The 26,627-nt window shown below is 39.6% G+C and overlaps 1 protein-coding gene across 1 annotated transcript in view; it reads right to left on the bottom strand.

The window, feature by feature from the left end:
• mtus2a (microtubule associated tumor suppressor candidate 2a) overlaps window positions 1-21,936 on the bottom strand; it is a gene marked incomplete at both ends in the record, with an annotated part of 54,065 nt that extends 32,129 nt beyond the window's left edge. Inside the window, 3 exons of the mRNA XM_079803757.1 lie at window positions 13,455-13,661; window positions 19,684-19,951; window positions 20,143-21,936. Of these exons, the coding sequence (XP_079659883.1) occupies window positions 13,455-13,661; window positions 19,684-19,951; window positions 20,143-21,936 (2,269 nt within the window). The remainder of the gene's footprint in view (window positions 1-13,454; window positions 13,662-19,683; window positions 19,952-20,142) is intronic.
• Window positions 21,937-26,627: the final 4,691 nt, after the last annotated feature.

The raw sequence follows: 26,627 nt of genomic DNA on the forward strand, positions 1-26,627 counted from the left end.
TTTTACAGATAGAGGTATACAATAATATGTTAGGCTAATATGAGGAATAGCAGTGGATTAGGGTAGTGCAATAAATTATGGACAGAGCTATCCGGAAAAAAAAGTGTAAAGTGCAGTGGAAAGTGGTTGCATATTACATTTAGAAGTACAGTGCAAAAATGCAAATGTAAACATTGGTACTATAAATACAGTCGGCAGTGCAAATGAGCATAATCCAGTTAAGATATGGCAGTGCAAGATGCATATGTAAACAGTTGTTACTGTGATAAACAGTCGGTAGTGCAAATAACAAAGTGAAGGAAGATGTGAGGTAGGAGAGTTATCAGTTTATGAGGGAAGTGGATCAACGGGGGTTTGAGTTCAATAAAGAGACAGCTCTGGGGAAAAAACTGTTCTTTAGTCTGCTGGTCCTGGTCCGGTGGATCCTGAAACGCCTGCCGGAGGGCAGGAGAGAAAACAGTCTGTGGGCTGGGTGAGAGGAGTCCTTGAGGATGCTGCGAGCTCGATGCAGGCAGCGTTTCCTCTGGATGTGCTCGATGGCAGGTAGTGGAGTCCCTGTGATGCGCTGGGCAGTTTTCACCACCCGCTGCAGTGCCTTGCGCTCCGCAACAGAGCAGCTCCCATACCACACTGCCACACAGTTGGTCAGGATGCTTTCTATTGCGCAGCGATAGAAGTTCACCAGGATAGCCGAGGAGAGCTGATTCTTCCTCAGTGTCCTCAGGAAGAAGAGGCGCTGGTGAGCCTTCTTGACCAGGCTGGAGGTGTTGGTCGTCCACGACATGTCCGCCGAGATGTGGGTCCCCAGGAACTTGAAACTGGAGACACGCTCAACAGCCATTCCATTGATGTGGATGGTGTCGTGTGTGCCTCTTGACTCCTTCCTGAAGTCCACGATGAGCTCCTTCGTTTTGGTGGTGTTGAGGAGCAGGTTATTATCAACGCACCATGTGGCCAGGTGCTGGATCTCTTCCCTGTAGGCAGTCTCATCGTTGTTGCTGATGAGCCCGATCACGAGGACTGGCATGCAGAATGCAGAAGGTCTGGACTCTGTCGCAGCTTTCATTGGTCGAGGACCACCCAAGAGTATGTTTGACTGACATGTAATGTGACCAATCACAGTTTGTTTTGTTTCGCATCATGTTTAGGGGCATGAAAATGTAAGGTCTATGTCCCTGCAACAACAGACCGGCGTGCATCTATAAATTATTCATTCAAGAACATTGTTTAAGTTCACTGCAACAATGGAGCGGCGACCTTCACATACTTTTGAAAATCCAGCGTTTTGTTGATCCTGGTAAGCGCTCATTGTCACAGTTGCTCTGCATTTAACCCATACAAGTGCACACACACAGTAGTGAACACACACACACACCGTGAGCAGTGGGCAGCCATATTCCTGCAGCGCCCGGGGAGCAGTTGGGGGTTCGGTGCCTTGCTCAAGGGTCTCACCTCAGTTGTGATATTGAGGGTGGAGGAGGGCGCTGGTTATTCACTCCCCCCACCGACAATTCCTGTCGGACCTGAGACTCGAACCCACAACCTTCCACTACCTACCCGCAACCTTCCGCAACCTTCCTCATCCAGTTGTAAACATGACAGCGTTCTTCTTCCACAAAGGGAGTTTGGAGTCACGGCATTTGTTTCTAGGTGGACCATTAAAGAACGCAACACACTTATCTCGTGAACATCCTGTAGAATTCAACCAATCAGATAACGACTGAAACACCTGAAGTGTTTCCAGATAAGTGTGCCATAAGCATTAGACGTTCAGCCAACGGTCTGTGGGCGTGACGTCTGAGGCTGAGACTACATGTGGCTGGCGGTGAGGACGCTAGTGGGCGTTCCTACAACTGGTTGTGTACATTCACGGATGTTACTCCATGTTGTAGACCACAAATCCATTTTCTTGCCGCTACAAACAAACATTTTGGAAGGAAAAGACTAAATATGAATGGAATAAGTCAAAAATGCATAATATTAAAGATGAACAGTGAGTGCTCTTTGCCACCACGGCTATTTATCTGCGGCGAAAGCACAAGCGCCGGTCTATCTGGGTTCACGAAACCATTCAAGCTCTGAGACAGCACGGCGAGTACCACCATATGCATCATAAATTATAGGAAAGATGCTGACCGCTAAAATGAACTTCTCCTCCATTTTGCCTCAACACCCCACTACAGGTTGTTGTAACCAATTACGTGCACTCCACTGGCTTCACTCCTATTGGTTGTCGGTCTCGAAAGTCGTTCTTCATTTGCATAAAGTTGAACATATTTCAATTTTGTCACATCACTAGACACGCCTACATTCTGTCGCCAGAAATTGGCATCTAAAATTGAAATGAATGGGATTGTGTCGCTTTGTCACTGCATGTCATGGGTAGTGTGAATGCAGTTTAAATTATAGTATGGTACAATAGTATGCAAATTGTGCTTAGGTGATTTACTTTTAGTATTTGTGCTAATCTCTAATATGGTGTACTGCCTTACAACCAGTGTTATTACTGTTTCCTAAAACTATTAAAAATATAATAGTTAAAATAGTTATAATAATAATAATAATAATAATAATAATAATAATAATAATATAAATATTAGATGAAAAACTGAAGTTAAAATTAGAAATGTTGAAATGCCTTGACAACTAACTAAAAAATCAGTTTAAGTTGAAGTATTAAATAATTGAAACGAAAAACTTTATTTTTTAAATATTAATATTAATAATAATAACAACAACAACTAATAATAGTAGTAATAACAATAAAAATTACACATAAAATTAAAATAAAAATTTTCAAAATAATAATAAATACTACAATAGTATATAAATAATACTAAAATAACTACCTTAAAAATACTTGTGAATACAGTGAATACTCTGAGTATGTAAATTAAAATAAAAAGTTTTTTTGTAGTGTGCGAATGTTAATGTGTACTATAACATGAGCATAGGCACGTGTACCTCAAAATTATAATACTAGGTAATGTCCTACCAATAAATATATAAGGTAATGTGCACAATGTAGTGTGTATTACAAAACTAGTGTAATATAGTGTAGTAAAACAGAAGTAAACAAAACATAAGAAAGTAGTTCACTTGGCAGAGTTGTTCAGCAGTGGATGACTAGGTAGTGTATTGCAAAACAATCGAATAACACTAGTATTAGCCATTCCACTACAGGTATGTTAACTTCAATACTGATATTTTCCCTTTCATTTTCTCTTCTCTCACTTCTCAACAGCTGTGTAAGTGGTGCAAGTTCCCAAGTGCAGAACACAATGCTGATCTCAGACAATATTCACACATGTTCTCCTCAGAGATTGTTTCCAGATTAATACCTCAAGGGGGGAGCTGGATGTTTCATAACTCAAACTGAGTATATAGTCAGTGTTGTGTAGGTTATTCTAAATAAGTAATTCATTACTAGCAACTAATTACATCTTCAACAGTGTGTTAACTGTACTAATTGCCCTATTTAAAAGTACTGCATGACTAATTAATTTCTAAACCCCATATCAACCTCGACCAGTTAGTTGAAAGACATGAAACTGCATTTGAATAGGAGAAAGTGAAACGGCCAATATGGCGAATAAGCCCACCATCTAAATTAATCTAAATGAGTAAAGTCATCGTGTCACTGCAGCTGCCGTTAGAAGCTCTGGTTGCTATAGAAACAGGCAGCGTTCTGAGATGCGCGTTTAGGATTGCGTATGCGCATTAGCTTTGTCCAGGCTGAAAAATTCAGTTTTTTGTCATGATTCGAGCGTTTATCATCAAAATTTATGAGACAATTGTCAGATTTCAAAGGTGATTTCAAATATGAAATTTATTCATAAGCTTGGCGAACAGTTTTGGAGAATTCGATGTATCCCCATTCAAAGAGATAGGAGCTGCACTTGCATACCCGAGAGGCGTTTCAAAGATGGCCGCCGAGTGAAATTACTTGTCTTAGGCTTTTTTTCTGCGTACACACGAAACTGCTGAAACCGACTCAAAATGATGTAGTATACATGCCAGACCAGTATGTGGCGCTATAATTTTGGCCCAAAAATACACTAAAAACGGAGAAGAAGACTTGCGCTAGACGTGGTGTGATGACATCATCGTTTCACAAGATATATGGATTGGGTGTACACACGAAAAACGTTTCAGGCTCCCAAAACGCCGGGTCCGTCTGGGCAAAATGCCCATATGATACAACATTTTTACGTATACAGCTAAACGTGTCTCCGTGTGGACAGGGCCTAAACCACTTAACTGGCACTCTTTTTTTATCTGCTTTTTTTCATATCATATATTTAGTAATTATCATAAATTAGGTATCATTCGAAAGCTTACGAACTCAAAATTCATCCTGTGAAAACCGTTTTGAAATTGGATGTTGCGTTACCATGGAAATGGTACTTTAAATTCTTCTAGCAGGCTCCTCCCCTAGTGGGCGTGTCATGTTTCATATTACAATATTTATTTTAACTACTTTATAATCAAAATCTTTTCTAATCTTGACAAAACATATATCGTCGGAAAGGTCTGAGTCTCAAGGTTCCATATTTGGTGACCGTTTTGTGATGGAAGTGACATTTGGACAGAAATTTACAGGAAAAGGCATCAAAAAAGCAATCAATGGAATTTCAATGACACCCGGTGGCTATTTTCGGTATAGCGCCTAAACAAAATCTCATGGGAACAATTTTTGTGATATCAACTTCAAATTTGGAACACAACTAGGTTAAACATATGGCTTTGATTTTATAGTAATTTTAGATGAAAACATTTTTGTAAAATATATATTTTATATAAAATCAAAAATATTTAGTACAGTATTTTTTATTTACAGTAAATTTAAACTTCGATAACTTTTTCACACTTTCATATTTTTAATTGCTTTCAATAATTGCAATAATCTGCCGAGTGTCTGCTTTAAAACAAAACCAAATGTAGGTCTATATTCCAAAGCATTCTTGAATTACAGCCCTTTAAGTTTGGATAGTGCATTTTCATGTGTATTCTCAAAAAGGGGACTTTGGTATTACTGACAGACTGGGAAGAGTTGTGCTGCCTGCAACAGTGTAAAATATGTACAAAAAATAAATAAAAAAAAACAAGAGCTGTTTTTGCACATTCAAGCATGAAAATCTATTCTAGTAGAGCATAATAGGTCCTCTTTAAGATGTCTTCTGGTCTTAGCTGGTTTAAGCTGGTCTCCGGGCCTGGTCAAAACTCTTTTAAAAACAGACCATCTTAGACTTTGTTTTTAGCTAAAAATTTAGACCTTTATCCAGACCTTTAAAGTTCTCTCTTGGACATAAATGATGAGTGTAAATAATAAGTGTCAGTTAATTAGTTATGAAGCAAGTATCTCTATTGCTCATACTTAGTGTACAGAACATTAGAACAGACCCCTAACCCTTTCCATTGAAACAAGGGTGGGCTACGAGATCAATACCTTTACAGAACCCTTAGACTTTCACATACAAACAAAACACTTCTAAGGACGAGCTCATACAAATGAAAATCAATGAAAGCAGCATAACCTTGACTGAAGGTCGTTGTCTTTGTGTTGTAGTGTAGGCATGTATGTGTGTGACTGTGTGTGTAATCTACTCGGCTTGTACTTTACTTTGTTGTTACCGGAAAGGTTACATCTGAGATGTTCAATTTGTCAGTGTGATTCAAGTGTTACTGCACACTGTATGAAATCTATATTTTTTTACCAGCATCTTAACTAGAACAACTTCAAACTGACTTGAATTTCAGACTCTTGATGATTTTACTCGAGGAGATCTGAAATATCCCAGAGAAATGTTCAAGGAGCGACTGTCACTGAAGAAACCCCAATATACAATGAACTGAGACGAAGAAGAAAAAGCAAGAATTAAGAGTTTTTGGCATGTTCCCGACAGGCTGTGTGGCATGAGATCGCATCCATCAATCCTGCATGCAAGCTGGGAGCTCACACCAACAAACTGACAGTTAGCAATCTCCAAAGATAAATTATACCCAGACGGATAAAAAAAGGATTAAGAAGAGGATATGTTGCCCCAGCCAGAAAGAGGGATCAGAAGTGTGATATTTGAAATTGCTGGGGAAAAAAATGCTTCTTTTATTGCGCTCTCTCTGAGAGAAGGTGGGGCTGTGATGTCTCTATATAGAGAAACTCTGTCTGGGTCTTTGTTAAGGTCAGACGATGCTGGGATTCTCAGAAGCTCACAGTCAGAAGCCAACAGCTTCAAACAGAGCAGTGGCCATTTGCCATTCAGAGCAGTGGCAAATATAAGCCTGCTGAAGGTATTCACTCCCCTACTGTGATAAAGAGGGCATAGTCAGACAGAGACAAAGATAGATTAATGTGTATAATTATCAATTAATTGATGTTTCATTTGATTCTTTAGCAAAATCCGTTTACAACTATTGCTGTTAGATATAATCGTTCACTTCTTCTTAAAGGGATAATTCACCCAAAAATGAAAATTATCCCATAATTTACTCACCCTCGAGCCATTCTAGGTGTATATGACATTCGTCTTTTAGATGAATACAATCAGAGTTATATTGAAAAATGTCCTGGCTAATCCATGCTTGATAATGGCAGCCCAAAATCTGAAGCCCAAAAAAGTGCATCCATTCAGGCTCCGGGGGTTAATAATGGCCTTCTGTAGATAATCGATGGGTTTGTGTAAGAAAAATATCCTTATTTAACACGTTATAAAGTAAAATATATAGCTTCCAGCGGACTGCCTTCCGTATTCAACATACGAAGAAAGTGTAAAGCCTCACACAGTTCAAAACATTTACGCTACATCTGACGTCATCATCGTGCCAGTTAAAGGGTTAGTTCACCCAAAAATGAAAATTCTGTCATTAATTACTCACCCTCATGTCGTTCGGCACCCGTAAGACCTCCGTTCATCTTCGGAACACAAATGAAGATATTTTTGTTGAAAGCTGATGGCTGAGAAAGGCTTCAGATAGGCCTCCATTGGCATTCAGTACATTTACACTCCCAAGACCCATAAAAGGCACTAAAAACGTCGTTACAAAGTCCATCTCACCACAGTGACTCTACAATAATTTTACGATGCGCGACAATAGTTTTTGTGCGCAAAAAAAAATCTAAATAACGCCTTTATCCAACTTGTTCTTGTCTTCCGTGTGTGCCTCCACGACGCATGCACGAGAATATGACGCAGATCCGGCGTTCGGACACATGACTCAGAAGCGATTTTGTTTACAAGCAGAGGAAGACGCGCGTGTCTAAGCTGTTGAATTCTACATTGATCGTGCTTTAGGTCTCGGCGTAGTGCTCAAATGGGACTAAAGTGTGCATTTCATGGATTGCCGAACGCCGGCGCTATGTCATATTCTCGCACATGCGTCGTGGAGGCACACACGGAAGACAAGAAGAGGTTGAATAAAGTCGTTATTTTGATTTTTTTTTTTCGTAAAAAAACTGTAACAACGTTTTTAGTGCCTTTTATGGGTCTTGGGAGTGTAAATGTACTGAATGCCAATGGAGGCCTATCTGAAGCCTTTCTCAGCCATCAGCTTTCAACAAAAATATCTTCATTTGTGTTCCGAAGATGAACGGAGGTCTTACGGGTGTCGAACGACATGAGGGTGAGTAATTAATGACAGAATTTTAATTTTTGGGTGAACTAATCCTTTAAGGCCCTTTCACACTGGACGCGTAACGAAAAGGCAAAGCGGAAAAGCGAATATTTCGTGTGCGAATAGTTCACGTCAAAACCATTCACATCAGCCACGACGCGAATTTGCAACGTCTGTGACGTTTCAGAGCTCCAACATTCCAAAACATTCGCGTGACAGCTGAGAAAACACGGACACTTCATCATTCAGTGAAGACAAGCTTTTCATTTTATTTAAAAGATCGAGAAGAAGGTTTTGGGTGCACCCAGTCTTAAAGAACAGAGAGTCTGAAGGGAAGTATGCTAATCTTGTACAGGAGCTAAAACTTTATCATGGCCGGTTCCGCACTTACTTTCAAATGTCCGTGGGACACTTTGAGGAGGTCCTCCAGAGACAGTAGCACCGCATCTGACGAGACAAACCACACACTTCAGGGAACCAATCGATCCAGAGCAGCTGTTTCCAGTTGAGTCACAATGTAAACATTAAAGTGCCACAGACGTACTGATGGAAACACATTCACTTTCCAATAGTCGCGGACACAATTAGGTTTAGAAAAAAATAGACGAGTTTTAACTCAAAAGGTTAAAGTTATCGTTGTCTGTAGCCTACAGTGGGCAAACACAGCTGCAGCATCTGTACAGCTGTAACTACAACTACAGATGTAATCTCGAGATAAATGCGATACCTAGGCCTGGCAAAGGTTAATGTTGATTGAATAGCTAATTACATCAACTGGACATTTTGGGACCTTTGTTTCCTTGTATGTGATTGTTTAAGCCTCTCTGTCGCTGCGAGAGTTTAAAAAAAATCGACATCGAAACGGAAAAAATAAACGCTGTTTTTTTGCCACAGCACATTTGTGTTCAGTGTGAAAGCACTCATTACACAAACAGCTGATCAAAAACTCTTTTTCCGTAAGTTGAATACGGAAGGCGGTCCACCCGAAGCTAGATATTTTACTTTATAACGTGTAAAATATGGAAATTTTTCTTGCAAAAACCCACCGATTCGCTTCAGAAGGCCTTTATTAACCCCCCGGAGCCGTATGGATTACTTTTATAACTACTTGAATTTTTTTATCACTACCACTTTAAGAGGTTCCTTTGATATTTTATACAACATCAAGCCATGACATGAGACTAACAAAGACCATGTGACAGATCTCTTCTCCTAAAGCATAACCAATTGCTGTGCTGCCTCTACACAAGGTTGAAAAGGAGAGGCAAACATTGACTTGATGACCTATCCGGCAGCTAACCTAATGACAGCATAATAAGTCTAGTAGCATTTGCCGTCATCATTCACACTCTCCAATTCAGCCAATTACAAGTGGACCAGCCTCAATCAGTCAGACCTGAGAAATCGATCCACTGTATGTGACGTCCAGTCCCGCAGGGAGGCCTCTGGTATCTACTGGAATCCTAGGTCAATATTTCACTGATTCACCACCAAGCCTAAAGCAACAGCCAGTCTTTACACAAGACATTAAGTATAACACACACATCCAGAAAATGCCCTTGTTTGCCTAGGGGACAGGTGGTCACAACACAGGGATGCTCTCAGGGGGTAAAGGTTCTTCATAAAATTCATACACTTGTGCCATTATACTCCACAGTACTATTTACACAACTAAAGATCAATATCTGCTAATAATAATCACATTCTCAGTGACAGCTAAAGACCAATCATTTTATCTAGTGTTTGACTGCTTTTTGTGTTTGTTCCAGACCTCCAGACAGTCAATACGTGCTCGAAACACCATCAGATCAGCAATCAGCCCTATAACACATTCAACACTTCAGAGAGAGAGAGAGAGAGTGAGTGAGTGAGAGAAACACTCATTTTCACCTCTGACTTACATATTTAAAAGTGTGGAAGGATTGTGAAAATACAATGACTATAAATAGTTTTCATACGTACACACATTGAATGTATGGTTTGCACGACTGTGCTAAATATTATGCACACCCTGCTGGGTGGATCATAGCCCTAATTTCAAAAGAGGAATAATGAACTTTGCTATGGAAATTTCAGTAATGAGTTCTAACAAAACAGACACAGTAAGTCAGGACATGACTATGGTGAGATAAATGATGTTAGACATTTTGCAGATACAAAACACTGTTTGTAATGACCCCCAATTAAATCTGCAGTGGCTTCAGAAAGTATTTGTACACTTAATAATGTCTGCATGCTGTTCTTTAGATGGCAGTATATCAAACAAAGTGGTATCTCCACCAACTGCACCACTAAAACTAAAACTATTAAAAATTGTTTCCAGTATCTGAAATAAAGCTGAAATAAAATACAATATAAATATAACATGAGAGACTTAGAGACTTGAAATTAGAAATGTTGCCTTGGCAACTAGCTGAGATAAATAAGTTTAAGTACTAAAATGACTAAAACTGAAATGATCTCAGAAAAAAAATACTTTTTCATTAAAAGGTACAATAAGTGATTTCTGAGAAACACTATTGTAATTTTAAATTAATCCAACAAAACACACCCCTCCCTTCATTGCTCCGCCCCCAAAATGCACAAACACAACACAAGAGTGGATGTCTATTTATCATAGCAGAGGGGAAGCAAAATAATGGTTTATGAAAAATAAAGCGACGATGACAAGCCAAGGCTCCAGACTTTGACCAAATGGTCGCATTTTGTGATCTTTTTCCTGCTGGTGTGACTAAATTTTGTTAGAGTTCGCACTGGTGCTGCAAAACAGCTGCAACTACTGTTACATATGAGAAACATCAAATGGCAAATGAAACAAAAGTGCTACAAAACCGTGCTTTTCATTTGAGCAGCACAGCGTGAGCTCAGAACAGTTTACTCACAAACCGCCTCGATCACGTGACACCATTAACATCGCAGCGAGATAGTTGGAGGCATTTAAATTTGGAGCAAAATTCTGTTATTAACCGTATCTTTTATTTAAAAAGACATGAAATCACCACTATAGCCTATAGTACATGGCGGCAGAGGAGCACTTGACTTATTGGCCAATTCCACTCCCTAATAGTTTATGGAAAAAGGTAGGAAGTCACTAAGTCTCATGAAAAACAAAATCTTAACACAGAAAACAAGTAAATAGCGCTTCTTTTAAAATCACTGAAGCTGTCGGTCAGTTCAGTATGATAGAACAACAAAGGTACATTTAATAAGAGTAGAATATTTAACTTTTCCCTATAAAAATGAGTTTTTTGCATATGACTGTTGTTAATAAAAGTAAATTTTATCTGTATATCAATTCAAACTATACCGTTAAATTTCCAATAAACAAACATGTAATATTACTGTACCTATTAATGCAAAACAAAAGTACTTTTATGATACATTTCCGCCAGCGCCACAATCTCTAGAACTACTGTACTACTGCTCTCAAATGTTAGTCTGGAGCCCTGGAAGAACAAAAAATGAACATACAGTACACAAGAGTACATACAAGCAAGAGTTTGTTGTAAGTCGCCAGCAGCACACCTGCTCCAGACAAACAATGACACTCAAAACTGTCCTGTTACTATAGCTAGCATTACAACAACAGCATATCTTCTGTGAAACATTTACATTTATTCATTTAGCAGATGCTTTTATCCAAAGTGACTTACAACTGAGGAATACAGGAAGCGATCGGTCACGAAGAGGCGAAAAAAAATGACAAAAAGTGCCTGAAATACTAAGTTCTGGACATTGCTTAGAGTAGCATAAGCTAGAATAGGGAGGGAATAGAGGAAAGTGCTCACAAATAAGTGCTCACGGAAGAGATGAGTTTTCAGCTGTCTTTTGAATGTTGTCAGCGATTCTGCATTCCGGATGGAGGTGAGGAGATCGTTCCACCAGCAAGGAACAGTGAACGATAATGTTCTGGAAAGGGATTTCATGCCTCTCTGTGAAATCCCTTTCCAGAACAGAAAAAACAATGTTACTCACGCACAAACTCTGTGTCCGTTTTCAGGCCTTCCTGCTTCAGTCTCTGCAACACTGGAAAGCTTTTCTAATATTAACCCAGGCTCTAAAGCGCTTGCCTGATCATAACCCTTCTTATTCCAGTGATATTCCTCCCATTTTCTCTTTTTTAATGTCTCTCAGCCATCTTTCTTTCTACAGTCTTTCTTCAAATCTCCCTCCTCCCCCATCATGACTGGACACGCTCAGAGGCTGCTGATTGGCTACAGGTGTGTTGTGTCTCTTGGTCCAATCGGTTTTCATCAGCGTTTCTCAGAAATCACTTACTTTAACTGGCCGTTATTTTATTGTACATGACTATATTTTTGTTAATTCTTTTCATAAAACATTTAATCTTTTATCATTTTAAACAAACTTCTAAAATGTGCTGTCTGTCTTTAAACTTAATGTTTTACAGGGCTCCTCTACACAAAAAAAATGTCGGGGGCCACCGCAACACAGATTCTCTGTAATTCTCTCAGTATTTCTCTCGTGCGTCTGTTTGCTCCATAAATACAGGACTGTGAACGCTGAGGGATTCTTCTTCCCAAGTGATTCCAGGATAAAAAGACTTGATGACATAACTCATCCAGTGACGCATGCGACTCCAGATGCCTGAATCTGCAGCCACGTCAACTGTTACCAGGAGAAGCCCGGCCAACATCACTTATGTAGGTCGCATTAAAAACACATGCGACGCACGCTCGATGCCAATTTTCAAAGACGGCCCCCTTTAAGAGCAGACTGGAATCTACTTCAGCAGGCTCTGATCATACTGAGCAACATCATTCATGTTGACTCACGGAGCTAGTTATAAAAGAAGCATGTTCGGATCAAACACAAAGTTTCTTTTGTGACCTAAAACAAAGGCCAACTGAAGAAAAGTCTGATTTTGTAAAACAAATACTGAACTTTTTTGGTCTGCTACACTGAATATCCCATGATTCCATATTAGCGCACGCAGTTATGAGCAGAATATGTTAATGAAAGGGGATCTGCATGCTGCTTGTAGGCAGAGTTAATAAAATGATGCAAATTGTATTATAATTAACTCTAAAAAGTGGAGCATTATGCTTTTATGTAAACTGCGCCTCAGGGATTTCACATAACAATGCACTCAGCTACAAGTTCTTTAGATGGCATCCTAAATTGTAGTGTGTACAGGTGTTTAGTGGGGTCTAAAAGTCCTTAAGTTAAAATGCTTTGGTTAAGCTTAATACATTAGGTCAACAATTTGAGTGAAAAATCAATATGAATTTCATAATGCCTTTTGCTTCAATGACAACTGACCTTTTATACAAAGGCTTTCACACGGTAAGTGTCAAAGCCGTTGCATGCAAAGGTTAAAAGGTTTGGTGTCAGCAAGATTTTATTTTATTTTTTAAAGAAATTAATATTTTTATTCAGCAAGGCTGCATTAAATTGATCAAAAAAGTAAACATTCATAATGTGGCCAATGATTTCTATTTGGAATAAATGCTGTTCTTTTGAACTTTCTATTCATCGAAGAATTTTGGAAAAATTGTATTTCACAAAAATACATTCACAGTTTTAAAATATTAAGCAGCATGTTTACAAACTTCACCCCAAATCAGCATATCAGAATAATTTCTGAAGGATTATGAGACAGTCAAGATGCTAAAAATTCAGTTTTGCCATTACTGGAATAAATTACATTTTAAAATGTATTAAAATAGAAAAGAGTTATTTTTAATCGTAATATTTCACAATATTACTACTGTATTTTTGCAGCCTTGGTGAGCATAAGAGACTTTTTTCAGAATTGCAGGCCCCAGTGTACAAATCTACATTTATATATCTAAATTCATGGTGTTTGTGTTTCAGTAACTCACGGAAGGTGGGTCGGCAGGGGTCACTCCGTGTGCTGTCGGTCGAGTGGTTACTGGACACGGATGAGACGCTAGAGCTTCGAACAAACCCAAAGGCAGCCAGACGAGCCGGCGGGAGGCGCGAGTAACCAGGAGGACGGAGGCCAGACTGAGCTGGCTTTGGCAGGAAGGATTTAGCAGCTAACCCAGTTACCACCGGCTTTCTCTGATCTGAGGGTGAAGAAGACGGCGATTAGTACTCAAACTAACTGGAAAAAAACACCATTTGTAAAGGAGAGTTCTGGGAAATAAAAAAAAACATATACTGCTTCTGTTACTGCTTTCAGTCGAGTACCATGTCAGCATGGAGGTCAACTACGCATAACATATTCTCGGTATAATGCTGTGACAAAATGAGGCATAGAGATGTTTTCTGTTGGTACATGATCACATGATGGTCGCAACTGAAAAACAGATGCAGGAAAAGCATTCAGAAAACACAGGAAACAAAAAATGTGAGTGTTGTGGCCTGAAATGAACTATTTCTAAGCAGACAGGCCTTAAAAAGACTCACAGTTGGATAGAGAGAGAGACTGTGGTGTTTTATAGCCTCTCTCAGGTGAGAGGTAAAAAAAAAAAATCGCTTTAAAAAGCTCCTGAAAGAATCATAAAGAGGTTGGCGGCTGTCTGCCTCCTCTGACCACAGCATGACATGGCCATTCATCAACATATACCACTGTAGTATTCACATGGAGAAGAGCGATGAGTCACATTTTCATAGACGGAGGGAGTCTAATTTAACACAAAGCGTTTGCCAAAACATCTTGGGCCCTATCATACACCCGGCGCAATGCGACTCCAGACACGACAAGTGTTTTTTGCAAGTTTCATCCCGACACAGTTATCATTTTCACGTCAAGCGCCACGTTGTTTAAATAGCAAGTGCACTCATGCCCATCTGTTCGCCCATGGGCGTGCTGGTCTGAAAACCAGGTGTGTTCAGGCGCATTGTTGGCGCGTTGCTATTTTGAGGCAACTGTAAACGACTGCACCATTGACCAACAAAAACCTGGTCTAAAGTCAATAGCGCAGTATTTTTTGTGTTATTTAAAGGGCGCGTTAGTAACATGCACCTATAGGCGGGCGCATACACTCTGCTTATTACACACAAAGGGATGCGCAGCAGCACACAAACATTTTTAAATATTAAAAATAAAATGATTCCTTTCTGGAAAGGTTCAGTCTTTCCGCTCGCAAATTCCGCCATGTAAAAAGCGAATTCGCCATGGTGGAAGCGCAACTGGCTTTTAAAGGGAATGGGAGATGAGACTGGTTGATTAATTGCATGTTACGCCCAAAACACACCCATGACTCATTAAGAGACTAGGTACAACCCTTTTCGACCATGCGCCGGGCACGCAGACCGTTTTTCATCATTAAAATAGTCTCCTAATCGTTAAAATATGGCCCATAATCTTAGATTTTTCATAAAGACCCAATATGAGCTCAAAAAGATTTAAAGGGGACCTATCATGCCCTTTTTACAAGATGTAAAATAAGTCTCTGATGTCCCCAGAGTGAAGTTGTGAAGTTTAAGCTCAAAATACCCCTCAGATAATTTTTTATAGCATGTTAAATTTGTAAAAACGTGCCGTTTTTGTGTGTGTCCCTTTAAATGCAAATGAGCTGCTGCTCCCGGCCCCCTTTCAGGAAGAGGACGGAGCTTCAGGAGCTCATGTTAGCAGCTCCGATTACCTCATGCAGACATGCTCTGAAAATGTCGGAAACTGTTCATTTTATGTTCAAACCAGAGTCGGACAATGACGGAGAGATTCAAGAACAAGTGACAACATGTAGAATGCAACGTTTCTGAATGGTTAGTCGATGAATTTATGTAGCTGATATGGAGTTAACTATCTTCAAGTCGTGTGTGAACTGTTGTAAGATGCCTACAGAGCCAGATATATGCAGTTATATATGGTTTATATATTTACGGTTAATTAAGCTATTGCATTTGTGTTACGTACTATATTGCAACAAAGGTAAAAAGATGGATGCGACAGCTTGAGCAGACTCCTAAATGCAGGGTTGCCAACTTTTAAGATCAGGTTGGAGTGAGATTTTCTTTTATTTTTTGGGGGGGTGGAGGGGGGGTGTGACGTTATACGACAGAATATCGATTTCGATTTAAGTATAAATTCATAGCCTACTGCTCATATAAGGAAATAAGGATATGTACGTTATTAACATTTTTAAAATTTCACATTTAAAGAAATCTAGTGTTTGATCATATGTAAATATTTATTAAAATGCAAAACTGTAATACTTTTTTGAGCAACTAGATTAGATGTACATTGATTAAAGAGCCATAAAGGCACCAGTTCGTAATGGCATTACAAATGGAAATTATTTTTCGAGCCACAAAATGACTCTAATTTGCCTCTTTGAATAAGAATTCTCTATTTTAACCTTAATTACTATACTAAGTGTAATATAAATAATAAAAATATTAGAAAAAATATATTTTAAGTGCTCATTAATGGACCATAATTATTGCACAAATAGTATTTAGTACCAAAATATCTCAAAATATTCAATAAATATTATTGAACTAAAATATAGAACATTTATTCAATTGAAAAATAGTTAAGGTGTATGATCACATTTGACCATCAATGTGTATGAGTGTGACCAATTAGTAAGGAATACCTGAGGGCTAAATAGGCCTACAATAAAAAACATTAACATTAATGTTAACATTGTTGCATCTCCATCACTCTCCATTATAAAACGATTCTGTATGGTTGACGTAATAATCAATGCACACTATGCTGTTCTGTTTACCAAAACTTGCTGCAAACACCTGTAAAGTGGAGCTGTTGTGTATCAAATGTATTGACACAGCGCTAGAAGTATTCTGGCTTTAACTGTTATGCCATATAAGCGGCAAAACGCTATTTATTGTTTGAATTCCGCATTAAAACTTTAAAACATTTAAAAGCTTAGACTTTGTTTAATATCAAAAGCAGGTTTGGCAATTTGGCGTGAGATTAAGTTGGGCAGCGTGAGAGCGTGAGACAGAGCCTGAAAGCGTGAGTATCACTCCAAATGTGTGAGAGTTGGCAACCCTGTAAATGTGCTCAACTACAACAACTCTCCCTTTTCTCTAAAGCAGCCAATATGGCCTCACACCCTTTGTTGCATGTTCCCCGGGGATTATGTAAATTTTAGGGTTTGGGATGTCACCAACCCAGGAAGAAGCTCATTGTAGTCCCTAGCAGCCGTTTGTTGTAGTCCTTGAAAAGCGATTTCTGTGAAAGAAAATATCTCCCTTTGCATTGAACTTTGAGCGGCGTAAAATTGGCAGATTTTGTTTATGCTCAAACAGCAACATTACACACTAAAAGTTAAAAAAGTGAAACCATAATCAAGGACCCCTTTAATATAAAACTGAACAGAGAATTAATTTAATAATGTATGAATTATGTGCAATAAAAGTGTATGGATGGTTACATGCCACTTTTGAGCATAACAAAGATTGGTTCTTATTTTAATCTAGCCTTCACCCAACACATTTAAATTGTTCCATTCCTTATATATTTGGACACTTAAACCACACTTGTATAAATATGCACTCATGCATTATATATAAAGCACTACGGTCTGAAGTAATGGCTGCTGAAAATTCAGCGTTGCCACCACAGGAGTAAATTACATGTTAAAACATATTAAAATTGTTAATATTACTTTTGACCTTACCTCTATGTATTTGAGGTTATAGCTACTCTGTTTTGCTTGGTGAGAATGTGTGGTTGTAATTGGACAGCATCTGGTGATTAACAGGAGTTTACGGTCTCCAGCAGAAGCCCTTTCTTTTTTAATTAGTCCAGGAGGTCAGTTGTTAAAGAGGCCATTGGTTCCTCTAAAAACAGTTCTGCACAAATTACTACGATATCGGTGCTTAATAATGGCCTCAATTGAATAGAGTAATGGGTTTTCCTTACCCTATGTGCTCATTTTTACACTAGTAAAGATGACAAACCCTGTTTACATGCAATTAATAAGGATTATTATCTTTTTCTTTCGCTCTCAGCTCTCTGCATGCTGTCAAATAGAAAAAATATATGATTTTGGGAAGCACAGGACGAAGAGGGAAGTTGCACAAAAATATGCACATGCAAAGAGCTACTGCGGGGTTAATTTAGGGACCCACTTCCAGGCTGCTTTGAACTGCCAGACTCCCCCCACCTGAGGTCATAATTTGGGGCAGGTGGAGAGAATGATCCCCTCCTGCTCTTGGAGATAAAGCACCTCGAGTTCCCTGTTCCCAAGACGCTGTGATTGGAGCAAAGCGTAGCGCATACTAAATGACAATCTACCATTTCTCATTTTGTCTGTCGCATCCTCAGACGTTTATTAGACTGCAGTGTCAGCAGTAGACGCATTCTTCACAAATGAAAACACACACATACACACTCAAGCAAATGCACACAACAAAGCACCCTCTCATCCATTCATCTCTAATCAAAGTTACCCTGGCTCCATCGCTTCCCCCAGCGACCCCCCCACCCCAACCCCCTGGGCCATCAAGGTCTTTAATGAAATTGCAGGCAGCCTCTGCTTCATGTGAGGGTCGTGATCATTAAAGATAAATGTCCTGTTCTCTCTTTCTCTCTCTCTCTCTCTCTGATTTTTTTTTTCCACCATCAATCGTCTTTATTCCTTCCTGTTCCTACTTCCCCATATTTCCGGACTTGCCCAGATCATACACATTAGCCATCCATCATAGCTTTAATTTTGCAATTTTAAATGTTTATTTATTTTCTTCCATACAAAGATGGTGAAAGGTGACCACAGCTGTTCCCATTCATGTTTGCCGTATGGGAAAGAGAAGCTTGGACATTCTGCTAAACAGAAATTGATATAATTTTCATTTTTGGGTGAACTGTCCCTTTAACACCAGAGGGGAGTCTTTTTCTGAAAATGTTACAACTAAAGAAAAAGAAAAAAGAGTGTGTGTGTGTCTGTATGCAAATGTATAGTTATGGATTGAAGCTCAAGAACTCATTGATTTCTTACTGAGTGTTAAAATGCATGAATACATTACTAGAGCTCTTTTAACAAGCCATCACTGGTTCAGTGATAAACACTTAACTGTATTAATGAAGAATTAAATGCTAATAAACTGTATGTCATGTAAATAAAAACACAAAAAAAACATTGCACACTGCAAAAAGAAGGTACTCTGCGGGTCTCCATAAACACTAAGGCTCTGATTCTAGTGAAACCTAATTAGCAATCAGAGATTCTCTACTATGGAACTTCAGTGCATTAGACAATTTCCAAGATTTGAATCCTAGACAGTTTTAAAGGAGCCTAGTGACCAGAATCAAATGTTTTCATTGTTTGAGAGCGTATATAAATTATGGTGACATGAGATTATCGATAACTACAGTGGGAAGTGATTACCAACTTCAGAGCAATCAGACAAGCAATTTTGAAAGTCATACCAGAAGACCTGTCTCATTATCTACTGTACTGTATCCTTACACCATAATGTTTCAACTCCATATACAAATTGTGACCAGACATAATTAGAAATATTGGCATGATTTATTTTGTTTATCGCTTTGCACTTCAAAGCATCACAAACAGGGCCCAGCAGCAAGAAACCAGCATCTTCATGATATAATGGAGACTGTCATTGGTTTGCGGTGAGATGACGGTATGCAGATAGACAGATGCCCTCTAGAAAAAAACACGTAGGATGATGGCAGTCCTGGCAGTGGATTTAAGATGAAATAATTCATATCTTCACCTTGGCAGGCAAAGTTGTCGGAAATGAAGTGTGCTTTAGAAACGGTAGGGACTTTTTAAGCTCAGACAGAACTCCCTCATGGCAAAAGATGAATGTGAATTGTATTTATATTTAACTGAATGCCAGGAGGTAAAGTGTATTTTACACTGACTAGAGGCTGGGATGAGTTTATCTGTAACAATTACAAATGCATAGCTGACAGGGATGAGAAGACTTATAGCGCTCTCTTCCTTTTTTCTATTGAAATCTATTCATCTCAAAATACTCCAGAGTCACTTCCGCCCTTAGGATGAAGCCTTGGTGTTTCTATCAGTCAAAAACAGTTTCTAAGACTGCTTCGGCACGGGTTTCTACATTTTACTACTGAAAATCTATGTGAATTGTATAAAAGTCTTTTGACTCATTCTGACATGCAAAGTGAACCATTGATCTTACCTTGTGGTTCCTGAGGGGTTTGAGTGGTTGGGTTTACTGCCTGCATTGGTTGACTGAGGGTCAGTGGTGACTTTGGGTGGCCTGTTTGGACCATCCTGTTCTTTGCAGCTGCAGAGGGAGTCCTGTTTACAGCACCAACGCCAAGCTGGGGTCTTAGGCCCCGTGGTGAACGAAAAAGACTCCCTGTATCCTGTGCTCCCATAGGGGGTCCGGAAGGGTCTTCGGCTCCAGCCATAGGAGATCCAAGGGTGACTGGAGATCTGCCCACCTAAACAAAAACATTACCACATGTTGGTACTCTTCCTTAATACGCATACTAAAATGTTGACATTCCCGCCATCATATACTAATCATATATGGTATAATAGATTTGACATGTAATTAGATTTACCTAGAAATGGACATAAAAGTATTTAGTTAAAGAAGAGCATATTGTTAAATGTCTAGTGCATTCCTTACAGCTGCAGATAGAGGCTTGTTAAGAGAACCATAGAAGCTGTCCGCTCGGCCTGCCATTTTTTGGGGCATGGTGTTGCTGGGTGGCTTAATCCCAGACACCATGAGTCCAGGAGAGAAGAACCGAACCTTCTGCATCTCTTGTCGATACTTATCGTAGAGTAAATTAGAGGCACTCAGCACAGCGGCTTCCCCTTGTTCTCCTACTGCTGGTTTGGCCTGTGTGCTGCTGTACGTTGAGAGTCTCGTAGGTAAGGTCGACACCTCGTAAGTTCCCTCAAGAGACTGTGGTTTCACCTGCGGGGTCTTCCGAATGTACGTGATGATTTTGGGTCGGACACTTTTCGGTTTTGGCGGGCACTTGCTTGGAGGGGAGGTCTCCATTGAAGCCTCCATTGAAGGAGGTTTATGGATGCTTGTGTTGATATTTGTTTTGACTGGGGCTCTTAAGCCTGAGCTGTACCCAGCATAACCCAATTGAGGAGCTCGAGAAGGTAAAGTCTTGATGGGTGAGGAATGAGGCTGTCTTTGAGGAGACCTTGTGGTCTTGGGGGATGGAGGTGTCGAAGGTCTAGTCGGACTGCTGTAGGTCCGCCGACTGAAGTGAGTCTTCCTTTCTAGGCTGGAGGGACTTTCAGCACGATCGGCTGAGCTCTGCCTTTTCAAGTGTTGGGCTTCTTGGGTGAAGGTCTGGTTGGGAAGCATTTCTGAACCAGTGTTCGTACTGCTGATTTCTGTAGTCGGCAGCACTTGTTGATGGCTGTGACCTGTATCTGAGTAGTGGGATTGTTGCTGGTCTGCCTGGGTGTCTATGCTTGGATATCCTGAGGTTAGTCGTTTTTCAGTAGAAAGAGGGCGGACTAGCTGCCTACAAGAAGGTAGCACCCTCACCATACCTTTCGGCACCTCGGTTGACATCCTTTTCCCGCCATTCTGCTCTGCTTCCATTGGGAATTTTTGCACTTTTACTGCACCATTAGAAGAATACACTCCACTTGGAGTGATTAGCCTTTTTCGGTCATATTGTGATTCCTGAGGCAGTGTAGTAGAGTTATGGTTTTGGTCCAAATCCCTGGAAAGCTCCCTGTTTCTCTCTGAGTGGATGTAGGACTCGGTAGTAGCTGGTTGCTGGTTCCTGCCTTTGCCTGAGGTAGACTTGGTGGACTGGGAAGAGAGAGGCTGTGTGCGGCCTGCACTGTCCAGGGCACTGGCTAAACTTCCACTGAGATTGGTCACTGCAGAAAGAGAAGATGAAAAAACGTTGCTTTCAGAACCACTTCGCGCTTCTCTCAGGGTCCGGTTTGCTCCAGAGCGAGAGCTAGAGGTCCTGAGGTCAAGGGGCTGTGAGTTCTCATTTGTATCCCCATCCACGCTGTGGTTCTCATTGTGGTCTTTCCAAGGGGATCCAACAGTAGCGCTGATAGATGTGGATGTCAACGTTCTGTCACAGAGGTTCTTTGCCCTCTTTCTGCTTCTCTCACTCAACATGTCTACCTCTTCTTCTTCCACAATAAATGTTTCTAACTCTTGACACTCAAGCAGTTCAAACTCTTCCAGCTCAGGGTCTTCACTCTGAGCATGTGTCCCCCAGATAATGATTCTTTCCTGGGCTTCAGAGTGTGATACGAGAGGGGGTAGTGGGCTGCCATGCTCTCGGTTATCTGAATTAATTTTCTCTTTGGTGATTTGATTGGCATTGGCGTCTTCCACAGTTTCTAGCAAAGGCTGCTTGTCGTCATTCTGTATTTCTCCTTGTTGGTTGTCTTCGTCGGGTTGTATCTTTTCTTGCACATTCATGTTGTATAAGTCTGAGCTTCTCTCTCAAAAGCTCCACGGTAATCCTGGATCCATCAAAGGTCTTGTTTCCTCACTTGCCTTCACCTAATCCTTCAAATGTTGCAGTTTGGATGGAGTGCAGAATCACAACCTCATCTCACATTCTTTCCATTTCTTCTCCAAGACACCGCCAAAGGACAGAGCCGTATTTGTTTGCTTCTCAGCAGGGCAATGCACTTGATGAAATCATATCAGCTTTCGGGACCTTGAAGTGCCCTGTTCATTCATCTGGTGCCAAACCTGCACAGAAAATAAGACATGTAAACAGTGCAGAGTGTGCATCAGCACAAACCATCCCAGATGGGTTGTTAATAATATGGGTTGTAATCTAAAGCAACACTTCATTCTTATTTTATTGCAAGTTAGTTTTCCTGACTACCAAATCTAAAGCAAAACATCATTCTTCTTTTATTGAAAGAAAGAAACAAGATTTAAAATGCTGTTGTATGGCTGTTTGCTGTTTCATTACAGTTTTCAATGAATATAAAACAGCTTAAAGGCACGCACCACTTCTGTAAACATAGCAAAGTAAAAAAGTGTGCGTTTACATTTACACCTTTTATTCACAAAGCAATGCATAAAACGTACAGTATTTGACTCAACCATGTAAATGAAACTAGCTAAAAATGCTTGCGACAGCAAAAAAGATTGCATGTGTGGCATCATTTCAGAATTAATAGCACCTCAACAAAATGAATGAACTCAATGGATTATTTCCTCTAATTTATTCACATATTTCATGACATTCTCTATTGAAATCTCAATGTCAGTCCCCAGTTGGTTTCAGTGGGCTACTATACAATCTTTTATATTAATAATGGATACTTCCCTGAAGCGGTAAAATGCCTCCATCAAACCACTGTGTGCATTGTAAAGCATTGTAATGTTTCCTACACCTAACTTGTTTCTCTTTACAGAACCACAAATTGAAAAGCCACTGTTATGAATAGGAAGTCTATTGACACAAAGCAGTAAAATGTCTGGCTCAGTCCTTTAATGGCAGATGGCAGTACCTCCTTTTCTCTAGTAATTAAATTTTCAAATCTCTACTGCAGAGAATTATGTATGGCCAAATCAGGAAGCCAATTTGAATAAATGAAGACTGATGTGCAGCTGAAAAAAAATTGAGCTGTTGGCATCTTACCGTGCAAGTTTGCCCAACAAAAAAAGACAATTAGTGAGAGTGTGAATCAGCTTGCAATTAACAACACTGCTCATATGGGACAAAAAAAACAACACACAACAACGAGAAAAATTTTTTTGCAGTCAGTTGGGGGTAGAAATTATGAAAATACGCCATTTGTCGAGGGTGAATTTTTGCATCTCTATAAAACATAGACACAACAGCTGTTTGCCTAAATAATTTTGATCAGGAAACAGAAAACCAATGCTTTTTCATATGTAGATATGGTCCAAACAAGAGAAAGGAACAAAGCAAGGTCAGTTTGACATTTTCCCAATTGGGAAAAGGGGGTTGGGGTTGCGCCAGTGTGTGTGTGTTACAGTGAAGGTGGGCTATAATCAATCACAACATAGATTTGTAAGAAGAGAGAGGTTGCTTTTGTCTTCTTTTTTTGCAAGTATTGACTCTAATGATTTTTGCTTCCACAGACTTGAGTAATTTATGCTGGAATAACAGGAAGAAGTGACCACTAAATCACTTCAAGCATCAAGTGTAAGATATAAATGCAAATGCTTGTGCAGGAAATCAGAGAGGAGGAGAAGAGACAGCCCATACAATCCATATCACAGCCGGTTAAATGGGCAACAACCCGAGAACAAGCATATTGACGTTGCAGCACCAGACTGTCACATAGTTCCACCCACAACGCTGCAGGCTGATGAAGTGCTAAAATCACCCACCCACATACCCACAGGCAAATTAAGACTGATATCAAGGTACACTGCATAGAGTGAATCCCATAATTGCACAAACATAATATAAATACAAGCAGTATTGACACAATGTATCAACAGGGCGCTAATCTGAAACCCCAGGGCACACAATCAAGCTTTATCAATGAGATATGTTATAGCTTGCATGATGACAGTGTGAGCAACTGCCTTTGCTGTAATGATATATTCAGTTCTTCCACTGCGTATACTGGAATATTACTTTGATCCTTTTGTAACGGAGCGGAATCACTGTAAGCAAAACGGGTATTTGTTAAATATTTGTAAATAGTTTTTTTCTCACAAACTTATAAAATAATATAGAATGTCTATGAAAAAAGTTTATATTAGGTTTATTTACATAATAATCACGGACATACAGTATAGCCTACACCTCCTTGTCAAGGTCCTGATCACTTATGTTGTGACTATATACCGTATCACTCTGTCAGTTGATTATACTTTATCCCCTGTATCACACAGTTACTAAAATAAATATATAAATATGTGTTTATGACATACCGAACCGAGTTGAAATCTTACCTGTATATGATTTTAAGGCTTCTGCTAAGAAAAAATATTCCACTTAAACATACAAAACAATCTGCCTAGCAACAGTAATATGAAGTCCTTGTGGTTTCTGTCAACACAGTTGATAACCAAGATGGAAGATGGCGCCAGTTGTGCTCTTCAGGATCACTTGTTGAAAATACACAGGCAGGTGTTCTGAAGCAGGTTGGAAATAAACTTTGCAGGACAGTGGGTCCCCAGGAGCAGGGTTGAAGACCTCTTAGCTAGACCACTGAATGCTGCGTTTAACCAATCAGAATAAAGTATTTACTATATGTAGTACTTTTTCAGCATCTTACACTATGTACATAACCACTACGCTTTCAAAATGGCATCTACATATCATTGTTTTAGTCCACTGCGTTGCATCTCATTTTTAAAAGAAAAAAGGTTTATCGCAGTTGGAAAGCCCTCAATTGGCTTTTATAGCCCACTTCTTGACAGACAGACAGACAGACAGATGATTTGATGTGAGTTCACATCTCGCAATGACTTTATATCTCTCAATTCTGACTTTATGACTTTATGTAAGACAACCTGAGGCAACCTGAACCTACCTACAACTTTTTTTCTCAGAATTGCGTGATATAAAGTCAGAATTGCATGATATAAAGTCCAATTGTGAGGGGGCAAAATACTTTATATCATGCATTTCTGACTTTTTAACTCACTATTGTGACTTTATATCACGCAATTCTAAGGAAAAAAGTCAGAATTGTGAGGGAAAAGTCATAGGTTGGTTCAGGTTGCCTCAGGTTTCCTTCCACTGACACATTGACTCTAAAGCAGGGCCTGGTCAGGAAGGAAGGGGGATGAAAGACAGGAAGGAGAACTGTGTCCAGAGACCATGTTGTACTTTAACACATAAACACACTCTGCCTTCAAGCTGATAACAAGCTCCCAAGGCCTGCGTTCTCTAGCTCTTACAAAACATTCAAGCAGTTCATGCTGAGCTAACCTGCTATTTTTCTACAGGTGTGAGAGGTTCCTGGAACTCAAATAGGACATGTTCCTGGATCAAGATCCTTGGTTGTTCCTGGAAGTGCATTCCGGTCATTAGCGTCAGTAACGTGACTCGACCTCCTGACATTACCAGCCCTGTCAGTCTCTATGGTCAGGGCTGATAGTGTTGTTGATATTGCTAATTGGTAATTACAGCATGATCTATATGTATGTGCAGAGTGTAAATTCGAGCAGAACAAATAAATCACGTCAGCGCTGTAGTTTCTTGCTAATATTCTAATATTAATCTACATAAAAATCTCCTCTTTTCCCAAATTCACTTAGTATATGTTCAGCTAATGCACAGTATAATGTAACTACTTAAGTATAAAATATGTTAGCTGACTAGATAAGCTTCTTAAATAAGTGAACCTTGTTCAATATCTATTATTAAGGGATAGTTCACCCAAAAATGGAAGAGCCAGGACATTTTTTAAATATATATATCTCCGATTGTATTCGTCTGAAAGAAGAAAGTCATATACACCTAGGATGGCTTGAGGGTGAGTAAATAATGGGCTAATTTTCATTTTTGGGTGAACAATCACTTTAACATGGCACTATTGTACACTAGCATGATGATGGTAATACCATGATATTCTTTATAATTATCTTGGAGTACTTTGAATTAATACAGTAACATATATAAAAGTATCCTATCACATTACCGTAGCATTTGATATAGTCACTGTACCATAGCCAGAGTCCTAAAATTGTAAGGTTGTGTATGACTAAATCAACACTATTATGGTGTGAAAAATGCGTCCAATTGCACACGAGTCAAATGCGTCTTTACATGTAGCTCTATAAATGTAGATGTGAAAGCAGCAAAGCTCTTTCAAAGTAACAGGGCTTCCCAAATCATCTAATTTTGGGGAACTGAATTCACCCCAATGCCGAGGTGTGTACACCCCCATTCAGCCACGATGAAAGAACACACGGTGAATGACAACCCGGGTCTATGTTTAATCTTTGAAGAGTGGTGAGTATCAGCGTTCTCTGTAGTGGGTAAAAACACACCAGCACAACCGTAATGACATATACCCTCTGGTTTCACATCCTGCACCTTTCTACAGATCTTTCTTTTAATCTCTAACACATTTTTGTACTTTGCAGAGAGATACACAATGTAAGAGGAAGAATGTGTGTAGGTATCTTTTCACTGACACCAACAGTGGTGTCTTTTG

Source organism: Gobio gobio (genome assembly GCF_949357685.1).
Source record: "Gobio gobio genome assembly, chromosome: 22".
Taxonomy (NCBI): domain Eukaryota; kingdom Metazoa; phylum Chordata; class Actinopteri; order Cypriniformes; family Gobionidae; genus Gobio; species Gobio gobio.